Genomic DNA, 25,836 nt, shown 5'->3' on the forward strand with positions numbered 1-25,836 from the left:
ACCTTTATTTGTTAAGTTTGGTACGTATTGGTATGAAGAGACACAGACGCCTAGTCAGCATCGAGTGCATGCCTCAGTCTAGTGTACGTTTTAACATACAGGATAACAAGTAATGAATATATGTAAAACACAGAATGTATCTTTGTAATGTTTCCGTTAATTCCAAAGCCGAGTTAAAAAAAGAGCACACTGTGGTAAAGAATACAAGGGACAAATTTAATTTACAAATGTCCACAATAGATCTAAAATAAACAGCGAAGCTTTCACTCTCGCTCCGTTTAAAAAGTCTCATTCGTTCGATTCCATCAGAGTGATTCCGATAGTTTCCCTCAGTATCACCCAACTTGTTTTGTGGAATTTATACTATTATACTAGAAGTAGCATATCATATGCTACTTCCAGAATAATAGTATAAATTCCACAGAACAAGTTGGATGATTTTTACTTCATCATGTACTATTGCATTGAAGGCGGCACTGATTATATTGCCGGCAACTGTGGTCGAGTGGTTATGTCGGTGGAATTCAGGTAATCCGGAGGGCCAGTGTTCTATTCAATGATCTCTAACTGGCATACTAGAGGTAGTCTCAGTTTCACGGTATTTCCGATTTCAACTCCTCAGCCACGCTTATGACTGGCCTAGATTCAGGCTTAATTCAGTTATTCCTTTGTAAATATTGAATGCTTTGTGCCGCTTTCACTCTGCGCTATCAACACTCACTGAGGTTAAACCACAGAAATTGTATTTATTGTTTTTGATTTAAAATTGTACGATCGGCAAAGAAAGAGATACAAACAGAATTGGTGATAGAAGAGGTATAAAGGGGAATCTACATGCTTTCAATATCACCGTTCCTTGTTACAATAATTCACAAAACACCGAGGAAATCAAAATTTTCACCACTGTATGTTTAAATCTCTTCTGGGGAAAAAATAGGCTTCAAGCAGATTTAACTTGAGCGAAGGAGTCCGAAAGCGAATAAAGCTGTTTTTCTTTTATTTTAACCAATTTTTCTTCTTAGGTTTACGTTTAACATATAATTTTTCTTTTCAATTCAGAATGAAGTGCAAACATGGGAGATTTGCATGCTAAGACTTCCTGTTGGAATGTAGAGGAATCTTTTCTGCAACAAACAGAAAGCCGCCAAAGGTAGCAAACGATTAAGGCAGATTTAAACAACATTGCAAATTACCGAAGGAATAAGCTATTTGTTCATTTCGACCAATTTCTCTTCCTGTCGCTACGTTTTACAAACAATTTATCTTTCCAGAATGAAGCGCAAACAACGAGATTCAAAAAGACGTTTCTGTGAAAACGTAGCGGGAAGAGAACAAGTAATCTTTTCTGCAGAAAACATTCAACTTAGAGCAGGTTTAAACAAGATTGTATGTAACAATGTAATAAGCTAGTGGTTCATTTTGATTAATTTCCCTTCCTATTATCAGGCTTTACAAATAATTGAGTTTCCCAGAGTAAAGTACAAATATGTCTGTAAGATTTGCATAAAACTTTTTGCGAAAAAATCAGACCGTTTTTGGATGTTTCTTCAGGCAAGATCTCCGTATGTTCTCAATTTTCTTATGGAAGTGATTTTAACATCGCCTGTAGATTAACTTTTGCTACTTTTCGAGACTTGAACGAATTTTTTCGAAAGAAAACATTACGATGTTTAAATTATTTAATAGCGATGTGAAATAATCAAGGTAGAGAATATTTGCTTTAAGCGCGTGAATGAACTCCTCGTAGACTTTACAAAAGCGCTTCCCGAACAATGTCTGTTGGGAGTTTCCTGGTGTTTAACGTGCTCGTGTGGAGTACGATTTACGTTTTGGAGGAAAACGAGAAGCGACATTGTTGCCTGCCACACTTTAATTTTCTTGTCTTCATGCAGGATCATCAACAATCGGCCTTAACTTCTTGAAGCAAATAACCAAGGCAACTTGGTCAGACACAATTACTTTAGAAAAGAGAACATTATTTTGCAATGTTTTTAAGGAACTGTGAGGGGTTTAGTATGAATTCTTTGTTTTTGTAATTAAGAAATTTCTACTCTGCTTACTTCATGAGGCAAAACAACTGTCCGCCGTACTCACGTTAAGGCTAACTTACTAAACATCGTTGGCCGGCTTCTTACGACGATCGAATATAAGAGGCTCCTTGAACATTACAATCTGTTCAACGATCTACAATGATTCATGGCCGAGTTCACGGGAAAATTATCTGTCATTTATGAAACATTTTAGTTTCATAAAAATAGACGATTATTTAGCCTGATAATAATTTGATGGGTAGTTACGGGAAGAGATGAGTCTTTTTTTCATTTTTTTTCCTCTTCCGGTGAATACTGATGTTGTGCGCATGACACTACTCAGATGTTCGCAAATAAGTGCGAACGTGTTTTAGATGGTGTTTCGCGTGTTTAATGTACACAAATTGTACCAAAATAAACTTTGAGTCAGTTATCTTCCTCCAATTAAACTTAAACGCTGCGTCATCAGGCTTGTTCGTTGGCTTTATAAGCAGGTCAGCAGTGCACCAGGAATCATTGGTTTCACAAGACAGCCTCCAAGCTGATGAGTGACCCAGCGAGATGATTACCAAACTGAGCAGTGGACTTGCCTTTACTCTGGCCATACTGACGTTCTTAACAGGTAACGCACTATTTCCACAATATAGTAATTTTTGAGATCGTTAACTTCATTTTTTGTTGCTTTAGGTGTACATAAAATGACTTTACTCGCCAAAATATAGAGTGAGTATATGACTAAAAACATTTCTGATGAAGATTCTCTTTCCGTTGACAGAGGCTAGGACCGGAGACGCTGTGCAAGTAAAGTTGCGTTACAATCTTAATTTTCAAGCTTCGGATTCTGAGGTGAAGGATATTTTGAAAAAGGCAGACCTTGAGAGCCATGGCTTCATCAAAGAAGTTTCTTCCAGGCAGGTGAAAGAGCCTGGGACGTACACAGCCGAACATCAGGTAATAATAATAATAATAATAATAATAATAATAATAATAATAATAATAATAATAATAATAATAATAATAATGATTTACTTCAAAAACGCTTATTCCTAAAAATTACAGAAGCCCTTCACATCAAAACTGCCTTAAAAATTAAAAATTTAAATATAAATAAAACAAGTAAAAACTTAAAATCAATTCCCAGTGTTTAAAAACTTTTTCCTAATTAATCTCAACAATAAGCCTCTTTAAAAAAGAAAGTCTTCAGGCCTTTCTTAGAGCTACCTAATTAATCTCAACAATAAGCCTCTCAAAAAAGGAAAGTCTTCAGGCCTTTCTCAGAGCTACCTACGGAATCGAACATCCTTAGCTCCAGCGGAAGGGCATTCCAAAGCTGGGAGGGGGGGGGGGGGGGGGAGGGGGCACATATAGAAAATGCCTTGAACCTGTACGATTTTAAATTGTACGATTGTGTCTTCGGAAGTTGCATATTTCCTGCTCTAAGGCTACGGCCAGGCATATAAAAGTCTAAAAATTCCTGAAACAGGAGACATACTATTGACTACTTTATATGTATACAATAAGATCTTAAATTCTACGCGCTATTCAATTGGCAACCAATGAAGCTCCATTAGTACTGGAGATATGTGATCATTTTTACTAGACAATGTAACTAGCCTTGGATCTTATACTTGGGAAGGCCATACAAAAAGTGCATTAGAATGTTACTACTATGTGGGAAAACACGAGTTAATTAAAAAAAAAAATTCCGTCAGTGGCGGATCGACGCTAAAAGTTGAGGGGTGGGAGGGATCAGCCCCCACTATAAGGAGCCATCTGTTACTAGATTTGCCGTCAATTAAAACGTACGTTTACAAAAATGTCCAGTGAGTTTTAGAGGATTTGGCTAACGTCCCCTTAACCCTGATAAAAATTCAAGCCCCTCGCGGATCCCTCCCCCTCCCCCTGAAATGAATAAAAAGTGGTGGTGCTTTACTTAAGAATAATTTTCCATCTGTGAAAAGCGTTCTATGTTAAAATTAAGTGTCATTTGTTGTCATATAACGTTTGACTACCTCTCAATCAAGATTTAATCATCAATGTCTTTTCGTCTTCTCCATAGCTTCCGACGCAGTCGTTTTTAGGGGACTCGTAATACGAGTCCCCTAAAAACGACTGCGTGGGAGGCTATCTTCTCCAGGAATCGTACCTCTTCTACAAAGTAGTGAACTGTTCAAGGACTCAGGAGGTTGAACAAGAATTGGACACTTTGATACCTGGTAATTAAAGTTTCACACATTTATTCACTCATTCACTCATTCACTCATTCACTCATCCAGTTATTTATTCATTGTCATTTATCCATGCGTTTGTTCATTTATTTATTTCCGTTTACCCAATACTGTGAGATAATTAAATAAAATAAACCCTTTCCAAGCAACGATATTTCGGAGATGCGAATATGTCGAGTCAAAATATCCAGTAAAATCACTAAGATCCGAAATCACAAGCAATCTGAGAAACTTTTATATTCATGATTCAAACACCATGTGTTTCACGGTCACCAAATAGATTTGGAGATTGTTGAAATCATTGACAGGTCATCGGCGTGGCGACAAAGACTGATTCTTGAGGCTTGGCATTCCGTGCGCGATAAGAACTCCATAAATGAACATATAGCGCTTCCGAACATATACAATAACATTAAGAGTTTTTAGCCTTTTTAATCTTTTTTAGTCTTCACGATACCCTTACACCACTGTTACACTTTTAAATTCCGTCGAGGTGTGATTTATTTATTTATCACACATCGTTGTATATATTTCTAGCAGGACGCCGTTATATTTGCATTTTTTTATCTTTGCTGAAGAAGGCAACAGTAGTGGCCGAAACGTCCAATATATATATATATATTTTTTAGCCAGTGTCAACAAACTTTTTAATTCTTTTTAACATGCCTGGCTACACACCCAACATTTTCAACTGCATATTGGGTCATTTATTGTTTTTTTGAAAACTAAGGCTTCGAACACTTCATTATGGTACATGTTTTATGTGCTGAAAACCAGTTGTTCCTTTACTCTCTCAGGTATATTTGGCGACAACTTCGACGCTTCAATGCTAAACAAGGAAACAAATTCCACCGACAAGATGGGTCAGTGCAGAGTGGGACTGGAGCTTATTTTCAGGAAACCTGGGAACGACTTTGGCCGCCAGACAGCTGACATGGACGACAGTGAAGAGGCCGATGAGAGAAGCTTAAAGGTCAATAGTGGTATCGGAGTTGGTCAGAAAAACAGCAACCTTTGGGGTGGCAGGCGACGGCGCCGGTTCTTTCGTCGCCGAATCGTTCGCCGCCGGATCATCAACTCTCGCCGCCGGTACATCGACCCCTGGCTAGGCCGTTAATCCATATCATGATAATTAGCCATGAGTGTTTTAGTTACCCATAAGTTAAAATGAAGTGTATAGAGTGCGCGTTTTTCCTTGATTTTTTTTTTCGCTTTAAATCGATTCAGATGATGTGTTTCTTAATCATTTTGTTGTTGATTGAGACGTCGTATACTGAGCTGTTTGAATAAGCCATTTCTGAATTGTTAATTGCCTCATTTTCAAAACGTTCCTGAAACGCGTCCCAGTGCACCGGAAAACCATTTAAACAAATACGAGTTTCATTTAAATGAAACAGAGAAGCTCATATGAAAAGTTTTGCCCTTAGTCTCGTTTTGCAATAGAGGTAAAAGAAACTAGGAAATGACCCATTGTTTATCAGTTTTGATTGGCGTCGGATGCAGTATTTCAGATGAGTTGACAGAAATAATTTTTAATCATTTATTAAGCCATTTTCTTGATCCTCTCTTGAAAATATCCATTGACCATTCGATCACAGCTTGACGTAAAAACAAAAAAGAGGATAAACGTCTTTTAAAGCAACGTCTTTAATAAATCATATAAGTTAAATTAGGTTCCAGTTGAAACAACAGATCAACCACAACAACTCCTCACTTTCCACAAAGCATGCGCAAGAAGTTGGAATTTGAGATTACTCATTATATCACTGACATACAAACATATCAGAACATGACCCCAAATTGAGAATGACATATTATTCAGTCGACGACACAAGTATACTCCGAAAAAAGGAATCCGAAATTTCCATTGGTAAAAAGAAGTTGGATTTCTTTTTTCCGAATATGATTAAAGTCTGTGTCACTGACTCACTAAAATATACCATCACATTTATTCCAGGCCATTAACTCAAAATGCATACCCCCAAAAAACTCGAACTAGCCACTTACGCCTAATCTAGAAAGGCTACTTAGCACAAAAAGTTAAAACAACTAAGCTCTACTTTGCAGAAAATAATTGTCAAAGTAGACTTTGTTTGACCTCTGACATTCATGTGCAAAGCTTGACTCTCACACCATGACTGATGGAAAAGGTAGCTTAGAGCGTGATTCGCCTTTGCCTTCTTACTTTCCAATTGGAGGATGGCATGTGACGCTATGGCGGCCACGTTGGTGATAGGAACAATAAGATTTTTCTCCTCTGGGAGTTAACGTCCATTTTTATGCAAACTATGTGAGCTAACGTTCTTTTGTTTTGTCCACGAGCACGGCGGCAATGCAATTCACCTATTATTAAAGCATGCGAAATTCTGAAAATGATAATCTTCAAAACGTGAATAAGTCACCTTAGAGCATTTCATGATGTTTGCCATTTGTTAAGATGTACTTCGTCGGTAATGACTTCCACTCGCTTGTTAATTACACATAGATCCTTCGTAACTTTCTGAGCATTTTGTCACTTTTGAAAGTTTTCCTCGCCGTTTTCCAACGTGACCGTTGCATACCGCAGAAAATATGCAACGGGTTTCTAGCTTTCTGATTGGCTGTATTGATTATTTTAATCTTGCCATAGTGCGCCAAACAATTTTATTCCTCGCGAAGCGAGGGCCGAAGGCCCGAGCGTAGCGAGGTTAATAAATTTGTCGGGCCGAGTCGGCCCGAGTGGAGCTAAGCCGCGCGAATTCGAGCGAAAAATATATTTATATATATGTATGTATGTTTGTATATTTAGTTGAAGGTGTCCGCAATGACGTCTGACTGTCTGGCGTCGTCTGAAAAAAATTTGCATACATCGGAAAAAATATGCGTGCATGATCAAATTTCAGCTGCAATGTTCATCAATATTCACTGATGCAGAACTATCTTTTCCCTTTCTTCCAGAAATCTTTTTTTGTGAAAGATTGCATTGAAGAAATTACACGTTTTGTGGCCGCGGTAAAATAATTTTCCGTGGGAAATAAATTCATCGAACACGACAGCGCTTCACGCCCGTTGTGCATTTCATCGCGTCAGAAATAGATTTTTAACCGCAAACTAGCCCGTGGAACTACGAAAAGACCATGCTCATCAAAATAGTTGCTATGTTCAGAAACCTTTTAATCTCCTCATTTGATGCTACAACACGAAAGAGGGCTTTCCACCCAGCCCCAGCTTCGCGAGGTTTTGCGAGTCACGTATTTCTAGTGTTATGTTTTATTTTATGTTTGTAATGGAGGTTTAGCGAAGAAGAGCCACCCAGTGGATTTGCTAATAAACTGTTATTATTATTATTATTATTATTATTATTATTATTATTATTATTATTATTATTATTATTATTATTATTATTATTGTGTCAATAACAAAATGCTTGAATATGATTGGTTCTTAACAGCCCATAGAGTGGAGTGCAATTTGGTCTGAAATCATACGCGTGATTTCAAAATCAAACGAGCGCGCAGCGCGAGTTTGATTTGAAATCGCAAGTATGATTTCAGACCAAAATTGCACGACACGAAGTTCAATTACCACTTAATTACATCCATTTTGAAATCACAGAGTATCATTGCCAATATTAATATTCTATTTGTGTTACTTCATTTCCATTTTGATAGGCTAAAGGAAGGATGCAATTTAGAGCAGAAAATGGTGCAATTTGGGAATAAATTGCACCATTTTGGACCAATCAGATTCCAAGGATCACCAGTGATTTCAAAATGGATGTAATTAATAGCTTAATTTTGCTATGTAACTCCAAAACTGTCTGATTTGACCTGTCCGATTACCAGAAGCTTGTAATCGGACAGGTCAAATCGGACAGTCAAAGAACCAATGAAAATCAAGTAGCAAATGCCACTAGACAATGAAATTTCACTACATGGCACATGATAACCAATCAAAATCAATGAAAAAATTGTGACCAGGTAAGCTGTTCAGCTTCAACTGGAAAAGAAAAATTGATGAAACTAACTGGTCCAGTGACTTTTATTCGTGCTTCTACATCCAAAGTTGAAACCAGTCATTTTTTTGCTTTGGAATCTATTTCTTACGTTAATAAATATTCCAAGACTGAGATTCTGGCATTTTGTTATATTTGGCACAATTAATTGGTAATAGGACTGAGTGGAGTACAATTCAGAGGTAATTAGGCTCGTAATTTCAAATCGGCCTCGCGCGCAAGTTGAAATTACTCGCCCGATTACTCCTTGAATTGTACTCCACTCAGTCCTATTACCATTACTTATTATTGTTATTATTATTATTATTATTATTATTATTATTATTATTATTATTATTATTATTATTAAATTTATCAACTTCACCAAATTATTAATTTTCCTATTAATCCTAGAGTGTATCGGTGCAAGAAACTCAAGAAAATATCAGTCAGTCATGAAATGTAAAATGGATAACAACAGCTCGAATAAAGTTATTTTGAGGAATAAATTCAGCCAAGAATCGCACCTCTACCAGACCTTGATTAATGGCTGTTAGTGTAGAAAAACCCTATCTACAATATGAACAGATTAATATGGTAAATGGATAAGGCTTTTCCGCACTCACAGGGTACAAAATCCTTCCTTATGTTCTCTCAGAATGAACAAGCAAAGCGGTTGGTCAAACGTTTCCTTTTTCCCAGCCGGAAATGAAGAATTTTATGTCGAACGCTTGGAAAAGCTGTGTTACCCATTTGACTTTGATTTAATGGCAATAAGAACTTTGCCTTTTTTATAAAGACAAGGACGTAACTTCTTTAAACAGTTACAGGACATCAACATCTGTCTTGTGTAAAGGCAATTCAGCACTTGAGAATGTTGCTGGCTAATTGTGATTTAGACAAGTTGCAGAGAAGTTCGAAGAAAAGGACAGCATTATCAAAATCTTGCACATTATCATTGGCTAGCGAATGTTGCTGTGATCCAAAGAGCAAAGCAGGTTCTCGTCTTCCCCCTCAGTAAATCAGTTGGCCTCTCTTGGAGTTCTTCTTTGTTGCCATGTACATCATCAGCTCCTCTTGATTTAAATTCTGCCTTAAGTTTCTCAACACTGAGAGATTTAAAGGGACAAGTAGCATCCGATTTTCCAAACTTTCCTTCTGTTTGTAGTTACTAAGGTTTGCTTTTCTTGAAGGGTTCTGTACTTCTGGTGGGCCATGTACATGTAGTCGTACTCACCGACCTGTCTCATGTCTCCACAGCATCCACAGCAGCCAAATTGCCCACCTTTCTGTATGCCATCTTCGAATTCTATAAATGGCCGCTTGAGAAGTTTGTCAGTGTAGCGAAACGCCGCGAGAGGGTCTACTTAATTCAAGCCAACTTAACAAGAGAGGTGTTAAGCTATTTAACTAAGGCGACATCTTATTGCTAACGTACCCATCCCGACAGCTAAATCAAGGTAATAAAAATCCTCAGCTTTAATAATAATAATAATAATAATAATAATAATAATAATAATAATAATAATAATAATCATCATTTCTTAAGCGCAAATTCAACTGAAGTTTTCAAATGCGCTTTACAAATGGTATTAATTAAATAATATATATAGTGTTAAAAAGTAAACTGTAAAAGCATAAAAATTAGATCATAAACATCATGCTAACTAATTCTGTTAAAAATTAAAAATCGTATAAAAGTTATTCTAAAGGACTAATCGAGATATGCTCTTTTAAAAAGGAGAGTCTTAAGTTTCCGTTTAAAAATGTTAAGACTGTGTTCCTTCCTGAGTTCTAGAGGTAGTCCATTCCACAATCGAGGAGCCGCAGTAGCGAAGGCTCGGTCCCCGAGGGTGGGCAGCGTTTTAACTGCCAGTGGTTTGAGCGTATAGTCATCATTGGATCTCAAACCATAGCTGGAGTTCGGCTTCAATGTGATTAAGTCCCGTATATATTTTGGGGTGGTGCCATGGAGAGCTTTATATGTGATTAAAATTATTTTGAAATAAATTCTATGTTTAATATTTAGCCAATGAAGTTCAGTTAATAATGGGGTGATATGACAGTATCTAGGAGCTCTAAAAATTAGTCTTGCCGCTGAATTCTGTAGGCGTTGTAGTTTATAAACAAGGCTGTTTGGTAGCCCATACAACAGAGAATTACAATAATCCAAGCGACTAGTGACGAATGCGTGTATTAAGGTCTCCGTGGTTTCTCGGCTTAAAAACTTCCTAATGCGGCTAATATTGTGGAGATAGTAGAAACCAGCTTTGCAGATCTTCAATATGTGGGTATTCATGGTAAAATGGCTGTCAAACCATGCACCAAGATTCTTTATCGCTTCACAGCTAGAAGGAACCACAGAGTCTCCGACAACTAGACTGTCAATCGTCACTTTCTGTAGCTGTGCTCTGGTGCCAATAAGAATAAATTGAGTCTTGTCATCATTGATCTTGAGCTTGTCTTTGATCATCCACTTCCGGATATCCCGTATGCAGGCTTCCATTGCAGTAACAGCCGCATCTTGAGTCGTACTATCACTCGGTCGAAAAGAAAGGTATAGCTGCGTATCGTCAGCATAGCGGTGCACTGTAGGCAGATGTTTACTGACGATTTCAGACAATTGACTCATGTAGATAGAAAACAATAATGGGCCTAGGCAGGAACCCTGCGGTACACCAAAGTCGATGTCAAACTTGTCAGATCTTACACCGTCAATTACCACTTGTTGGAATCTGTCTGACAGATAGGAGCGAAACCACTCCAATGCAGTTCCACTGAACTGTCTCAGTAGCCTGCGAATCAAGCGTTTCTGTGTCCCAATTTCCGCGCGGTCAAACCGCGAAAAACGCACAAACGGAAACGCTTGCTGCGCAGGCTACTTTGTCTGGAAACATCCAACCAACAGCCGTTTAGTTAGCCTCCCTTGCAAACGCTCTTTTGGCATGTCACGCAATCTTTCCTCTCCAATTCACGTTCGTTGGGGAGGAAAGATTGTATGACGAGCCAAAAGAGTGTATGCGAGGGAGGCTACGTTTAGTGTGGACAGACTGCATAACCTCCATACTGGAACTTTTTTCGTGTTCACTGTTGACTTGTCTGTTTTGGATCCGCTTGCGAATCCTGCCATATTCCTTGCTTGATTTATTAGTACATGCATTACGGGAATTAAAGGGTAAAATAGTTTACTTTTTTTTTAGCTTATGAATTATAACGTAATATCAGGGGCCCGAGGGCTGGGATATAATCAAATGTTCGCGTTATGCCGTCTACCAGAAGCAGAGCACTGGCTGGGTGGATTAAACATTATCAAATGGCCGCTTGCACATAAACTTAGTTATGTTCTCGGTTGGATAAAAAAATGAAACATACCGGCTTGATTTGGGATGATCGAATGATTTAGAAGATAGAGCGTGTCCAATTAGTATTTCAATGATATTAGACAGGTCGTTTTATTTGCTTGGGTTTGTTGCGGCGACTTATCTGGGAGGTAAGTTCAATTACTAAGAAGAAACATTATTCTTACTTTAGTCAATTGTTGTAGCATACGGAATGTAAGATTTGTGGTATAATTGTTTAGTTTCTTACTACAATTTGTTCGCGTGCATTCCTTTAATTTGCTGTGCTTTTTGGCTAAACACTTCCATATAGACGTCGCATTTGTATTTGAGCGATATTAAATACAGCCTTAATGATATTTTCTTGACGATGTGGTTACGACCTATCTAGAAGGTAAGTTCAATCTCCAATAAGAAACATTATTTTCGCTGCAGTTAACTTTAGCGGATGCACAATAGAAGTGTGAGGAATGACCGTTTAGTTCTCTCTCTAATTTTTTCGCAGTATTCTTTTCCTGTGCTTTTCGACTAAGCACTTCCACTGATGTCGACACTAGCATGTACGGTATTACTCACACCCTAGCTAGTATACACCTTCCACGATATCGCGGGTTTGCACGCTAGGCCGAGCTCAAGACGTATTAGTTTTAAACTCGAGCAAGTAAAAACTTCATATCTTAAATATTTTTGGATTGGATGGTAAACCTATTATGCGCCTATCATCAGCTTTTACGTTCTTAATTACACCGTGCCATCATCATAACAACTCGATACATTGCAAATTGAGATCCGCTCTGATGAAGGACGTTAACAGTAGAAACCTCAGCTCTCAAATCTCTCGGTGACCGAAATGCTTATCAACTCTGTTGGTAAAACCAAACACTGATTCGTCTCTATCTTCCCACCGACGCAATACCACAGTTTCTTTAGAAACTAGCTTCTTATCTACACTGCAAATCACTTTGCCAATGAAAAGCAGAACCTATGCACTTCTGTGAATTTTTAAACTTGAATGAAGTTCGTCAGCACAATCATATTGATCTCTTGTTTCCAATGGAAGAGGTATTTTAGAAAGTCGCTTTTGTTTTGCTCGGCTCTTTATTGACGTTCTCGGCCGATTATCACTCAGTCGTAACGGGAAATTCTGATAGCTTCACTAAAAACTAAATCGTAAATTAAACTAACTTTAAATCCAAAAAGTTTCTTTCTTAATGAAATATCAAACGTTTATTGTGGATAGGCATAATTTCCATACTGAAATGTTCACGTATTGGAGTTGTTTTCGTTCTTTGAAGGCCCAAGTGGATAATTAAACTCTCGCGGTTTCATGATGTCTCCAATAAGTAAACAGCGTGAGTGGTTGAGACAATAGTGAAAAGCTTGCAAATAAACTAACTTGCGCTCTGGTGGATAAAGATAAAGAGTGTCTACTTGATTGGCATGGTTGAGCTACGGCATGTCACATTTGTATTTCAATGATGTTAAATATAGCCTTTATGGTAACAATTTCTTTATTTTCTTGAGGATCTGGCGACGACACATCTAAAAGGTAAGTTCAATCTCCAATAAGAAACATTATTTTCACGGCAGTCAATTTTAGCGATCGCACAATGGAGGAGTTGAGGAATAACAAGTTTAGTTCTCAATTTTCTCGATATATTCTTTTCCTGTGCTTATCGGTTAAGCGCTCAACGTCGGCACTAACCTGTAGGGAACATGTGTTTCTCACATCCTAGCTAGTATACACCTTCCGAGATATTTCTTGAGAGAGAACCTCGAGCTTGCAGGCTAGACCTAGCTCCAGATGTATTATTTTTGAACTCAAGCAAGTAAAAACTTCTTATCTTAAATAGCTTAGGACTGGATGCTAAACCAAATAATTATGAGCCTATCCTTTGTTTTTACTTTCTTAATTACACTGCAATCATCATAATAACTCGATACACTACTGCAAATTGTGATCCGCTGTGATGAAGGGTTAGCACGACTCGAAGCCTCAGCTTTCAAATCTCTCGGTGATCAAATTACTTTTCAAATCTGTTGATTAACTGACCAAACATTCTCTACTCTCCCACCAACGCAATACCGCAGTTTCTTTAGAAATTAGTTCCTTATCCACACTGCAAATCACTTTTCCAATGAAAAGCAGAACCTATGCGCTGCTATTAATTTTTAAACTCGAGGGAAGTTCGTCAGCGCAATCATATTGACATCTTGTTTCCAATGGAAGAGGTATCCTAGAAGGTCGCTTTTGTTTTGATCGGCTCTTTGTCGATGTTCTTGGTCGATTATCACCCAGTCCGACGTACCGGGAAATTCTGATAGGTTCACTAAATACTTATTATAATCAGCCAAACTAAATTTAAATCCAAGAAGTTTCTTTTCCTTGAGACTTTATGAAAGATCAAAAGTTTAGTGTGGATAGACATATTTTCTATAGTGACATTATGTCATATTCAAGTTGCCTTCTTTCTTTAGAGGACTCCATATACCTCTATGTATCAGCGACCCAAGTGGCTCGCGGTATACTGATATGCCGCTAGAGTGTACTGCAAAAAATTTAGGCTGGTTCACTCAATATTTACTCTTTTCCAAAAATAAATCTCTAGAGGTTAACTCACTGTCTGACTATACCGATTATACGAATTTTTGGTTTCATCAACACAGTTGACCAGGTCATTTGTTCTTAGTATTCTAATTTTTCCCCATTCCCGTATAAGAGAGCAATTCTTTTCTTTTTCTTGCCTTTGTGCATACCAGCAAAACGGCATGGAGGAAATAATTTGGAAACGCAATCCAGATGATTAAGATTCTATCAAAAACAAGTACACTGGAGTATTCCCTTAAACAAAACAAAACAAAAGGGTTTGCTGAGGTAGATCCAGTGTACTGAGTCGCACAGGTAAAAAAGTGGGGCTTCTGTGCTTTAACAGGGGAAGCAGTATTATTTGTTCTCAGACTCATATTGGAGGTACTTTTGTGCTTGGAAGGTTTCGAAACATAAAATGGAAAATGCCGAGCAATAATTGATTCTACCTTTCACGCTATATGGCGCCATCCAAATTCGACTTGATTGATGTCTCAGTGACAGTCCATTATTTAGGTTTATGGATGATTTAACTAAGGGGGTTCTAACTCCCCTAAAAATGAAAATGTGCTTTGTTTTAAGCTTCTTGTGGTCACCATTAATGAATAGCGGCTCTTTTAATTAGCAAAGAACGTGATCACACAGAATAACTTCAGGCAACACCTTAAATTCGAGAAGCAAAATATTGGTATCAAGTTGAGCAAAAAAACAAATATCAGACTTTTACTCTACGGAAAATTCGCTGTAATTAGAAGGCCTTTTGGCATGACCATCTGAGTACTTGTATACCATTTTCCTAATGCATGAGGCTACTAGGGTTGATAACAATTCCTTGCACTGCTTGGGAGTGCTATATGATGCTGTCGGAAGCTTCCCAATAACTAGACAAAATAGTTAGACAGCAAGGAGACAGTTTTGTGAAAGAGACTGACCGTACGTTTTGTCAACTGATCAGTTTAAGGAGAAAATTCCTACCCTCTTAGAGTACGAAACAGGCCATTCGGTAGTGATATTTTACATGTGACTAGCGTGGCTCTTTTGGCAGTTAGTGGAAATATGGAGATTTTTTAAGTTTTAGGGAAATTTATAAAGAACGGCACTAGTTGAATAAAGAAAGATCTGGATATGAAACATAATTCAAAGAATATCTTTAAAAGAAAGGTCATTGTTTAGATTTGCGGTTTTGACCAAACGACAATTGCATTTAAGAGCGACTTTCCACAAATATCGACCAAGTGGTGGCACAAGTCAAAAAATCGATTTTGTTCATATTTTGCTCATAGGTAGTCCCTAGTGAGAAACAAACTGAGCTGTAGTTAGTTTTTCCAAATACCGCTTCCTTTCGCGTAATTATGCGAAAATCGATTTTGTCTCATTTGAGCTCAAAGTCCGCTTTCGGCGGGATGGAATTTTCCTTAACTTTCGACGGGTCGCGTATCAATCCACAGACTGTTACTAACCTGCAAATGGCATTTATTGCTCTATTAGGTCTTCTTCTTCTGTTTCACGGAAAAACATTTAAAACCTAAGTTACTTTTACGTCCGAAATAGGTTTAGAAAAGCATACTATAAATGCAAATTTTCAGCAACCACATTTTAGCACTAAAACATTGCCAATTTTACCCACGGGCGATAACTTAGATTTCCCTATAATGACTTTCTATGGCTTCACTGTATACCTATTGATCATAATATAAAAACAAAACTCTGGGTAAATGAAAATAAATGACCTGCTAGGCTTCAGATTTGTCAGCATTTTCTTGAGATTTGGCGATCGAAGCGTAAAAAAGATGGCGTGACACACTGTCACGGGTACAAATATTTTTTCCTTTTAGAAAAAAAAAATGAAGCGACATTTAAAAGGAAGCATTTTTCATTCGCATTCGAAAAATCTTTGGATCGAAAGTTCGGTAGCGTTACGGACAAATATATATTTCGGCTGCGTTTCATAACTGGAAATTTCAGAGTATCCGTTCGCTCTGATGCGGAGTCCAGTTCGTTATTGTGTAATATTATTATGTTGAAACAAATAATTGGAAAATTTTTTTTCCTCTTTCTTTATCACTGCCATGAATAAATTAAACTAGAAATAGGTAAAACGCAGCAGATTTGAACGACATTAACCTGATTAAAAGTTTCGACTGTTATGTTAATTACTGCATCGTTTGCGTGAAATATACGTTCGAAGTAATGTTTGTTTCCCTCGTCCGTTGATCATGAGCGAGTTTTTTAGATCTCTGTAAATAAAGAAAGGGAAGAGAAATAGCATAAAGGGTCCATCTCCGTTTTTAAAAACATTGTCTATAGAGTTTTCCAATCATCATACATCTAAAAATGAGAGCTCGTGATTAGTGAATTATAGATGCAAAAACTGCGTGATTTAGTTTATTAATTAAATTTGCAAAAGAAAGCACACGCACACTCAACGACAATAACAACAACCAAAAAAAGGGGAAAAAGTAATAACAAAAAGTAATAACAATAAAGGCCGTAACAAATTTAATGAAACCAAGATAGTGGTCAATACCCGTGTTATTAGTAATGTTATTTTGCTGCGCTTTTTGATCCTGAAATATTCTTTATGTGAAGATCAACGTAATTAACTAATTAGATTTTTGAACGTCCTCATTGCTTTTTTGGACGTATGAATAAATTGAATTATTATTACACCAGAGAAACAGTAAGGAACTGTAAACTAAACGGCGAGCATGGAAGTTTGGTGTTCGTTTACGTTGATAGTTGGTGGGCAATGTTCGTTTGATCGCAGACAGAACAAGGTCCAGAGAGATAGTACCCCTCATGTCCTGTACAAAGAATATTGACCAGCACAAGTCATGTTATGGTTTTTAAGATGTGGAACGAGGTTCAGCTTATTCTTGCCCATTCGGCCACGTTTTCAACGCCAGGAAACATCAAGATGATGACGATTTGGGCTTATCTGTTGAGAAACATCTATCACAAAAGACACTTATCGGCCCCGGTAAGTTACTGGGACTTTCGAGAAACGGGCCCCAGGGCTTATAAGAGGCAGTTTAAGGTATTCCTGGATAAATAGGAGAGAAGGTAGACACAGCGGGCGTTTTCCATTTACCAAAAGATTCCGGAAAATTCCGAGAATTTCGGTGGGAAATGTTTATCGGTGAAGAACGTGTTCCATTTAACACATGTTCCATCCATTTCCTTCTCCGTCCGATGTATTCCGCACAAAAAATACAAAATGGCGGCACAATTTTTGTGGTTAAACGAAATTGTAGAGTCGGTCTTTGGAAGAAGAGAGTCTCGTGAATTCAAAAAATTATGATGACATTGCTATCCTGGCGACGATTGCAACCTATATGAGACGCGATCTTCACCAAAATCAAGGTTTTTATGAAAATATTTTGCCGCGATATAGATAAGCTTATACGATTGATGAATTTAAAAGCCACTCCAGGATGATTTAAGGGACCATTGAAGCTCTGTGCAGAGAAGTACAAGCCACAGGAAGAGCTGCTCAACGACACGCACTTGAAACAGCTGCTGTGAAAGGGTGAATGACAAAAGACCTTGTTTAATTACAGATGCAAAATTTTAGGCTTCAAGGCGGGAAATAATCAGAACACTCAAAGAACCCGAGGGTGAGATGTAATGTTTTCTTCGATAAATACTACTTACCATTGACATACATGGCACAGTTGTGATAAATTAACGCTTGAAAATCTGGAGCCAAGCCATGACACACCGAGCATTCGTATAAAGTACTACTCGAGGATAGGAAAATCACCGAGGGAGTAGAAGAAGCCGGCATATTTCCTTACCGAAGATATGGTCGTGACTGGTCAAACCTTGTGAAACTCATAAATGGAACACGCAGTTCCATCGGAAAAGTTTCCAACGGGAAAACGGGACTACCTTTTCACAAGTTCCATTCTTTCCGGAAATGTTTCAGTGGAGCGAACCAAAAAAAGCATGTTCCATTTACAACCCAACCGGAATTTCTGGAGTATCTTGGTAAATGGAAAACGCCCAGAAATACCAAATGTATAGGAGCCGTAGCATGTCCTTATTGCTACTTCGTGACATTGACACAATGTTCTGTTTTAGTTATTTTTCGTTTCTCTCCAGAAAGAAGTCGTTTCCTCTTCATCAGTTGTGGATGAGTTAAAGGGGACAATTAACATACCGACCAAATTTGACGGCATTTAAAATGCTTTGTTGGACTTCGAATATAATGTGCTCGTTTCTGAGTATTTATTTTTCGTGCGAAGTATGGAAGCAAACGGACATTAGTTAGGAAAACTAGTCGCTTAAAATGGTCTTTATCCCCAATTTTAAATCATCATGGCAGAAGAAGACATCGAAACATAGAAATCTTTATGGTGACACTTCCGGTTCATGGTTGTCACGCAACAGTGTAGCTTGCGAGTTGTTTATTAGAAAAATATAGAAATGTTTATTAATTCGTAAACTGGATTGTTTTGTCAAAGTTCTCTTGATTCAGAGGGTAAGAGTACAGAAATAACCCCAGTGCGGGTTAATGAAGAATTCGATGCTAAATTCTTGTTAAAACGTGCATGAAATGATCATGAAATACTAAAAATGAACTCGTCGACACACTAATTATGCTTGTATCGAGCACAGATAGATGAAGAAGATGCCCAAATCTTATGTTAGATTGTTGATTAAGGTATCAGCTTAGTTTCCTTACCTTTATGTCTCAAAATAATGCACGTTTTTGAATCTCTTTTGGCTTTCGTAGTTCGCGGTCACCGGCTATGCCACGCCATTGTTTACAATGCGAATGCCAGATTTTCGACAGGGTAGGTGATAAATTCGAAGCCCTGCGAGTCACTTAAAATAATTTACCCAAACCTTTGTTTTGATATTATGATTGATAAGTACACAGTGAAGCCATAGAAAGTCATTTTATGATAATCTAAGTTATTGCCCATGGGTAAAATTGCCGGTATTTAAGTTCGAAAATTTGGTTGTTAAAAATTTGCATTTATAGCATGTTGTTCTAGATCAGTTTCGGGCATAAAAGTAACGTATGTTTTGAATGTTTTTCTGTGGAACAGAAGTAGAAGACCTAGAAAAACAGTACATGTTATTTCAAGATCCGTGACAGACTGTGGATTGATACGCAGCCGGCCAAAGTTAAGGAAAATTCCGTCCGGCGGGAAGCGGATTTTGGCTCAACTGAGTTGAAAATCGTTTTTCGCATGTTTACGCGTAAGGAAGCCGTATTTGAAAAAACTAACTACAGCCCGTTTTGTTTCTTAATAGGGCCTACCCATGAGCAAAATATGAGCGAAATCGATTTTTTGACTTGTGCCACCAAAAGTTGATTTCGGTCGATATTTGTGGGAAGCCGCTCTTAAAAACCTCAGCGTTGATTAGTTGATTACGAAAAACAGTTTGACTTGTATTTTCTGAGATTTGTAGTTTAATAGACTGAACCGTAGCAGTGTTTTCCCGTTTCGTTGGGCATTAATTAACGGAAATTAAACATTTTGTGTGAATAATTACATTTAATAAACAACGCGGGTTGGACGCAATAAACCCGACTGTTTTCCTATTTTGACATTGAAAAGAGCTATTGCGAGTAAAATCGCTCCGTAACTTTGAGTGCAGGACGCTTTACAGTACGTCTTTCAGTTCAGAGCAAGAACTTTCACTCTGTGCAGTTATTGTTTAAGAGGAATTGAAGCGCGCCGGATGCGCTATGTTTACAGACAAACCCCCTCGCGTCTGTTGCTATTTACTTGGGCAAAATCAGTAGAGGTCCGCTATCTCAGCACCTCGTGAATCTCGTCATGTTTATTCGATTTCTTCAAATCAGTTAGTTCTTGGAGCGAGATTTAACCATAATAATAAACACTTAAAGCGATCGACGGTTCGACCGTTCAATGGCCCGTAACAAGTTCGGTGTTAAGGATAACTTAGCATGACCATGCATATACATTTATATGCAATTGTAATGTCTTTGAATAACTAAGTCGCCAAAGTGCATGATAGTGCTTAGGTATTTACATAGAAACATAAAGAAATAGGGGCATAAAAAGCTAGAAGAACAAATAACCTTACGCGTATCACATGATTACAAGCGGCTAGATATTAATACTAATAAGAACGCTATAAGGTGTAGTTAGAAACAATGAAGTATGGGATAATTAACTGATAAACAACTTCGCGCGGATAGAATCACATTGTTTGTTAAGCTTTGGTTTGAACTCACGGATGAAGAGCATCTTAAATATTAGGCAGTCGAGCTTGTGCTGATATTTCCTCAGGAGTTTAAAGTTCCGTGCAATGCCCTCTAGCTCCTTCAAGTTTCATCCAGTATCCCTTGTACAAAACACCATCCGACAATTTATGGAGGCGTAAATTATGGAGACTGAGTGTCCGCAACTACAAGTTCGTAGAGAGCGAAAAGTTCCCGTTAGAATCGCCATCGCACGGAAACAACTTGGTGATCTTAGCCGGGAGGTAAATGCCAACGTCCGTCCGTTTACACCAGCCGTAAGATCAAGGATGAAAATGAGAATTCCAGTTTTAACAATCATAAGTGTTTGCGAATTGTAAAGTAAAATTTATTGAGTGGATCTGTTGAGAAGAAAAATGGATAGCAAAAGAACAGAACAAAGTGTAAATTGTGTAACTGTGCGGTAAACGAATACGAATTTTAAAAACTTTACCCCACGGACGCTATCAGAAAAGTGATGTTTTTGAACGTTTTCTATGAGAAAGGGAATTTTTCAGTTATAACGGTGGTTGAAATTGAAATTCCATGCAATCATTTAAAAAAAAAGCGGATGGAAACGAGGGACCACACTACTACATACACAGGTGCGACAGTTTATTTAGTAACCTATTACTTTTTCCTTATAATTAAAAATACAACCAGAAAAAATATCACACGCTCTAGTCCTAATTTTGTTTTTCTGACCTTAACCTTATTATTCTATGTCGCATAAATTAAAATTGTTATCACTAAACGTGCGAGGATTACGTAGTTCGAGCAAACGACAAGCGATTTTCTCTTATTTGAAAGCTCAGAAACCTAAAATCGTTTGTCTACAGGAAACGTACTCATTGGTTGAAGACCAAAAAGCGTGGTCTGTAGAATGGGGTAACAATATACTGCTTTCTCACGGCTCTGTGCACTCGAGAGGTTTTTGCAATCTTCAAAATCCTTGCTCCACCTCGGTTCGATTATGCAGCATTTCAACGGACTCGGAAGAAAGGCTTATAATCGCAAGAGTCACAATAGAAAATAAACCTTTTTTTTTTCATTTTAAATATTTATTCTCCCACAGATTATCGGGACCAAAATAATTTCATTAAAACAATAAGCTGCTGTCACACGTAATATATATACATATTGTGCTTTTGTAATTATTGTAATGCGCATTTGATCATCTTGTCATGGAAAATGCGCAATATAAGCGAATAAATTATTACTAAATTATTATTATAAGCGATTACCTAGCGTCGAAAACGGGCTCTTCAAAAATCATCATTTCAGGCGATTGGAATACCACTCTCAATCCAATTGACAAAAGCGGCGGCCAACCTTGGAAAGCTACAAATTACAGGAATGCACTTGTAAGTCTTATGGAAGAAATAAACTTATTGATGTTTATTGACAATTGTATCCCACAACTAAATCTTTCACTTATAAGTCAAAGCCCTTAAACGTGAGATCGAGAATAGACTTTTTTCTTATTTCTCGTCCTCGCTCTTGTCTTATAAGAAAAACAGAAACCCGCAAGTCAATAGCACCTGACCACAAATCAATTTATCTAAATCTTGAGATTAAAAAAATTGAATTGAATTAAAAGAGGTCCTGGCTTGTGGAAATTTAATAACACCTTACTGGAAGATAAAAATTACAAAGAATTCGTCACTATTAAATACCCGCAAATTTTAGAAAAGTATTGTGAAGTAACCAAAAAGCATCTGCTATGGGAAGTAATAAAAACTGAACTACGCTCTGAAACTATTAAATATTCCAAAGAAGAGATTTAAATCAAATGTGAGCCTCTCTAAAGACCATATGGCTATCAACGAAATTCCACAGTTAACAGACCTCCAAAAACGTACGCAGACTACACTTATTTGTCATCTTATTAAAACAATATATTTATGCTTCCAAATGCTTTGAAAAAAGCCGATTGAACAGGAATTCCAAACCAAAGTAATATTACAGTGGAAAGTAGAAAATATACTCTTCCCTGATCCTCAGATTTTTATGTGATAATATATTTAGTATTTGAGTGTTAAACGTAGTAGATGCAAGAAGTAAACTGTATTGTATTTGTAAACAGCTTTGTAATTAACAAATCGACGACAGTTTTCTATGGTCTATACTCTTATAGACCATAAAATGACGTCAAAAAATGTTCAAAACTCAAGTGGAACCACGACCCGCAGGCGAGTGGTTTTACTGCCAAGTTTTGGACATTTTATGGCGTCATTTTATGGTCTATAAGAGTATAGACCATAGAAAACTGCCGTCGATTTGCTTTTTACAATAACATGGAAAAAGTACGAGCGGAATTGGCTCAGATTTTTTTCGTTGAGAAAGCGCGCGCGTTACATCTGACGTCTGTCTGTACTCTTATAGACAATAGCTACGAGCCAATCAGCGCGCGGGAATTTGGACAGTTATTGTAAAATCGAAAATAGCATGAACAAAGTGTCTATATGTTGAAAAAAATTATTTGTAATGAGGTTAAGTAGCTTCTTTTTATTTTCTCGTCCCTGTTGTTTGTCTTTACTATTGTAAGTTACTTTGTGATTCTTTGTTTTAAGCTTGATTTTGTATTATGTATTTATATTTATATCTTGTATTTGTATCTTGTAATATTGTATTATGTCTATGTTAACTAAAGTTATTATTAAATATTGCAATTTAAATGATATTAGAAGACAAACAATAAGATGTCAAAAACTTTCGTTGTTTGTCTTCTAATTAAAAGCGCTTAATTCCCTAAAAGCAAAGTATTTTGGATTGATGGTCTTAGACGGGTGAACTTTGATATAGTTGAATTCCAGCTTACAAACGTCGCTTACACGTAGTTATTTGTATCGCATCACTTCGCCTGCTGTACTTAATTTGGCCCAGTGATATCGATTTTCTTATTGGCAACATATCATAACATTATCCCATACCTCATAAATGCAACCAACGCCTCCTTTTGCACTACCCAGCCGTTGCTCTGTCATAAATTCTCGCCAAATATAATACGACCACTCGAAGCGACTCATCAGTTAAAGATGGCAAAAGCAAATCACAATAATTGCCAAATATTTCTGTTTCAGGACTCCTACGATCACTTGTTATCCCAGTTCAGAGTAAAATTAAGAAGAGTTTTTGATGGAAACTTCGGTAAGTAATTTGTATTCTGTCGACAGAATTTACGTCCACTTGCCTATTCTTGGAAGTCTACTAACAAATTTTCTTAATCGGTCAAAAATAGAGTAAATAGCAGTAACCTGGGTACAAGCTATTACTCTATACACAGTTTAATTTTTTTGGTAAAAAAATGTTTTAAAAAGTACGCAAAGTGCAAAACGCAAACCATGCACGCGCCTGCATGGAGTTAGTCTGCTTAGTATCTTTAGTAGAACTCAAGGAGTGTCAGGGAAACATGTCTTTTCGTTCTCCTGTATTTCTCCAAAACGTCGTTATAATAATAAGCTTTATTTACCTACACATAGTTAGACTTAAGTTAAAAAATACAATTCAATCATAAACAAAGAGCCTTGCGGCCCACGCCATAAAAGAGTTTGCATGTCTTTGGATTCTACACCTTGGTATTCCTACTGGGCCTGGTACCGATCTTAAATCATTAATCGGCTATGTTAATGTCTTTCTTCTGTCTCAAGGGTGAATGAGGCGAAAGGAAAATAACGTACTGGTCGTTATTATTCATATCTTTTTTGCAATCTTAACAGACACAAAAATACTTTTTAAACAGACGTTTTTGTTGACTCGGCCTTTACCTTTAGCATTCACTGGTATAATGTGTAATTAACACAGGCATTATCCTTTAGGGTTTCAAAGGAATAAAGGCAGCTGATGAATAAAATCAACATGAAAATTGTTTGATTCATAGGGTTTTTAGCCCAAACTCCCAGCATTTATGGCGCAGAGTCAAATGAAAGCTGCAAGTGAAAATGACCTCACACCAGCTGGTGAGGAGACATTGGATTTTGATGACGACAATTTAAGAGGTGAGAAGGAAACTTTGATTATTTTTACCAGAATATTTAAATATATAAAACCAAAAAAATTCGAATGTCCTTCCCTAGTGTGGCTAACTAAGGCTGGAGTGACTCTTCCCAGTTCACTGCGTTTTGAAAGTGCTTGTAAGAATTTATCCAACGGTCAATTAAATAAAACTTTTACAATTGTACTAAGCTGCGCCGTTCGTTTCTTACACAGGTGCACTAAAAGAAACTCCAAGAAAAGTATCGCTCACAACGAAACGCCTTTGCACTGCAGGCTATCTACTAATACATTATCTTTTTAATTGCTTCATTTTAGCAACAGCAGAGGTTTACAAAAATGAGGGTAATGACAGTTACAGACAGAATGATTTCAACAACGCCATCTACTTCTACACGGAAGGAATTAAAGTAAACTGCAAGGATGAGAAACTGAAAGCCCAACTGTACAGCAACAGGGCAAACGCTTATTTTCGTTTGGGTGAGAAGTTTTTGTTAGCTTAAATTGGTTTATCAAAATATGAAAGGGTTCTTCAATCGAACCCGCATCAATATGCTAGCTTTCGCCTCATACTTTATTCTTTCACAGGAAACTATACTGATTCTTTGACTGATGCAAAAGTTGCCTGTTCCTTACAGCCATCTTATCTGAAAGCGATCTTCAGAGGTACGAGTTACTTAAATACAAAACTAATTAAATGAAAACATTTAAACTATCTACAGTAAATTAATGAATTCACAAACGATAAGAAAACAAAGACGGTCACTGTCACTAGTCATATTGGGCGGGGATAACTTTGCAGTGACAAATTTCGAATTCGCTACACTGCGTTGTTTCCTATGTAGATTAGGGAATGGTCCATCTCATTTAAAAGGCGCCATTTTAAAAACCGATACTGTTTACATAAATGTTGCACACAAATAATTTGGTGTTTTACCTCAACTTCCACACTTCCCAATATTATGGGCCCGGTTGTTCAAAGCCCGATTAACCTAATTCCGGATTAAAGTGAACTTTGACTCAACTTTAATTACTAATAAAAAAAAAAAAGATTTTTCCAAAGATTGCCTGTAAGTTGTGACTTACGACTTTTCTTTACCATTATCCCAAAATTAGTTTTAAAAAACATTTTTAACGAGCGAGATAAGAACCTCGGGTGTTAGCGTTAATCGGCCTTTTTCCAATCGGGCAATGATGAATAAGGCCAACCCCTTTTCTCTCCATTTCCTTTCCCTTGGGTTCAGAATTTAGGGTCGGTGGGTCAGATTAAACAATAAGTTAAAATGAGGAGTCCCAGTAACCCAACCAAATGATCATCTGAAAACAAAAGTTGTTGTCACAAATACAAACTAACCGGTTCTTTTCGCCCGAGTTCGCCAAAAATGGCATCCATACTAAATATCGTATATTTCTGCAAGCGTGAATAAACGTGACGTTTGTTGAAAAACTCCGAAAGAAGCGACC

At 37.3% G+C, this 25,836-nt stretch overlaps 2 protein-coding genes and 1 long non-coding RNA gene across 10 annotated transcripts in view; 2 read left to right on the forward strand and 1 right to left on the reverse strand.

Annotated features, from left to right (window-relative positions):
- The window catches only part of LOC146488159 (uncharacterized), a 538,028-nt gene that overhangs the window by 139,785 nt on the left and 372,407 nt on the right, over positions 1–25,836 (forward strand). For all 7 annotated transcript variants that reach the window (XM_085121821.1, XM_085121804.1, XM_085121849.1 and 4 more), the window contains 2 exons: positions 24,691–24,852; positions 24,961–25,038. In XM_085121821.1, the coding sequence (XP_084977947.1) occupies positions 24,691–24,852; positions 24,961–25,038 (240 nt within the window). The remainder of the gene's footprint in view (positions 1–24,690; positions 24,853–24,960; positions 25,039–25,836) is intronic.
- Positions 1–25,836, reverse strand: part of LOC146488166 (uncharacterized) — a 131,545-nt gene that overhangs the window by 15,904 nt on the left and 89,805 nt on the right. The gene's annotated exons all lie outside the window — the stretch shown is intronic.
- On the forward strand, positions 1,082–6,414 carry LOC146488167 (uncharacterized). Of its 2 annotated transcripts, XM_085122157.1 has the most exons (5): positions 1,082–1,150; positions 2,525–2,652; positions 2,806–2,981; positions 4,168–4,246; positions 5,056–6,414. In XM_085122157.1, the coding sequence occupies exons 2-5, from the start codon at positions 2,592–2,594 to the stop codon at positions 5,373–5,375; spliced, it is 636 nt and encodes a 211-aa protein (XP_084978283.1). In that variant the 5' UTR covers positions 1,082–1,150; positions 2,525–2,591; the 3' UTR covers positions 5,376–6,414. The 2 variants fall into 2 exon arrangements, with proteins under 2 accessions (XP_084978283.1, XP_084978278.1); XM_085122152.1 differs by lacking the exon at positions 1,082–1,150 and having other exon boundaries at positions 2,511–2,652.

The sequence above is a fragment of the Pavona decussata genome, unplaced genomic scaffold (genome assembly GCF_977016875.1).
Source record: "Pavona decussata unplaced genomic scaffold, jaPavDecu1.1 SCAFFOLD_11, whole genome shotgun sequence".
In the NCBI taxonomy this organism is placed as follows: Eukaryota; Metazoa; Cnidaria; class Anthozoa; order Scleractinia; family Agariciidae; genus Pavona; species Pavona decussata.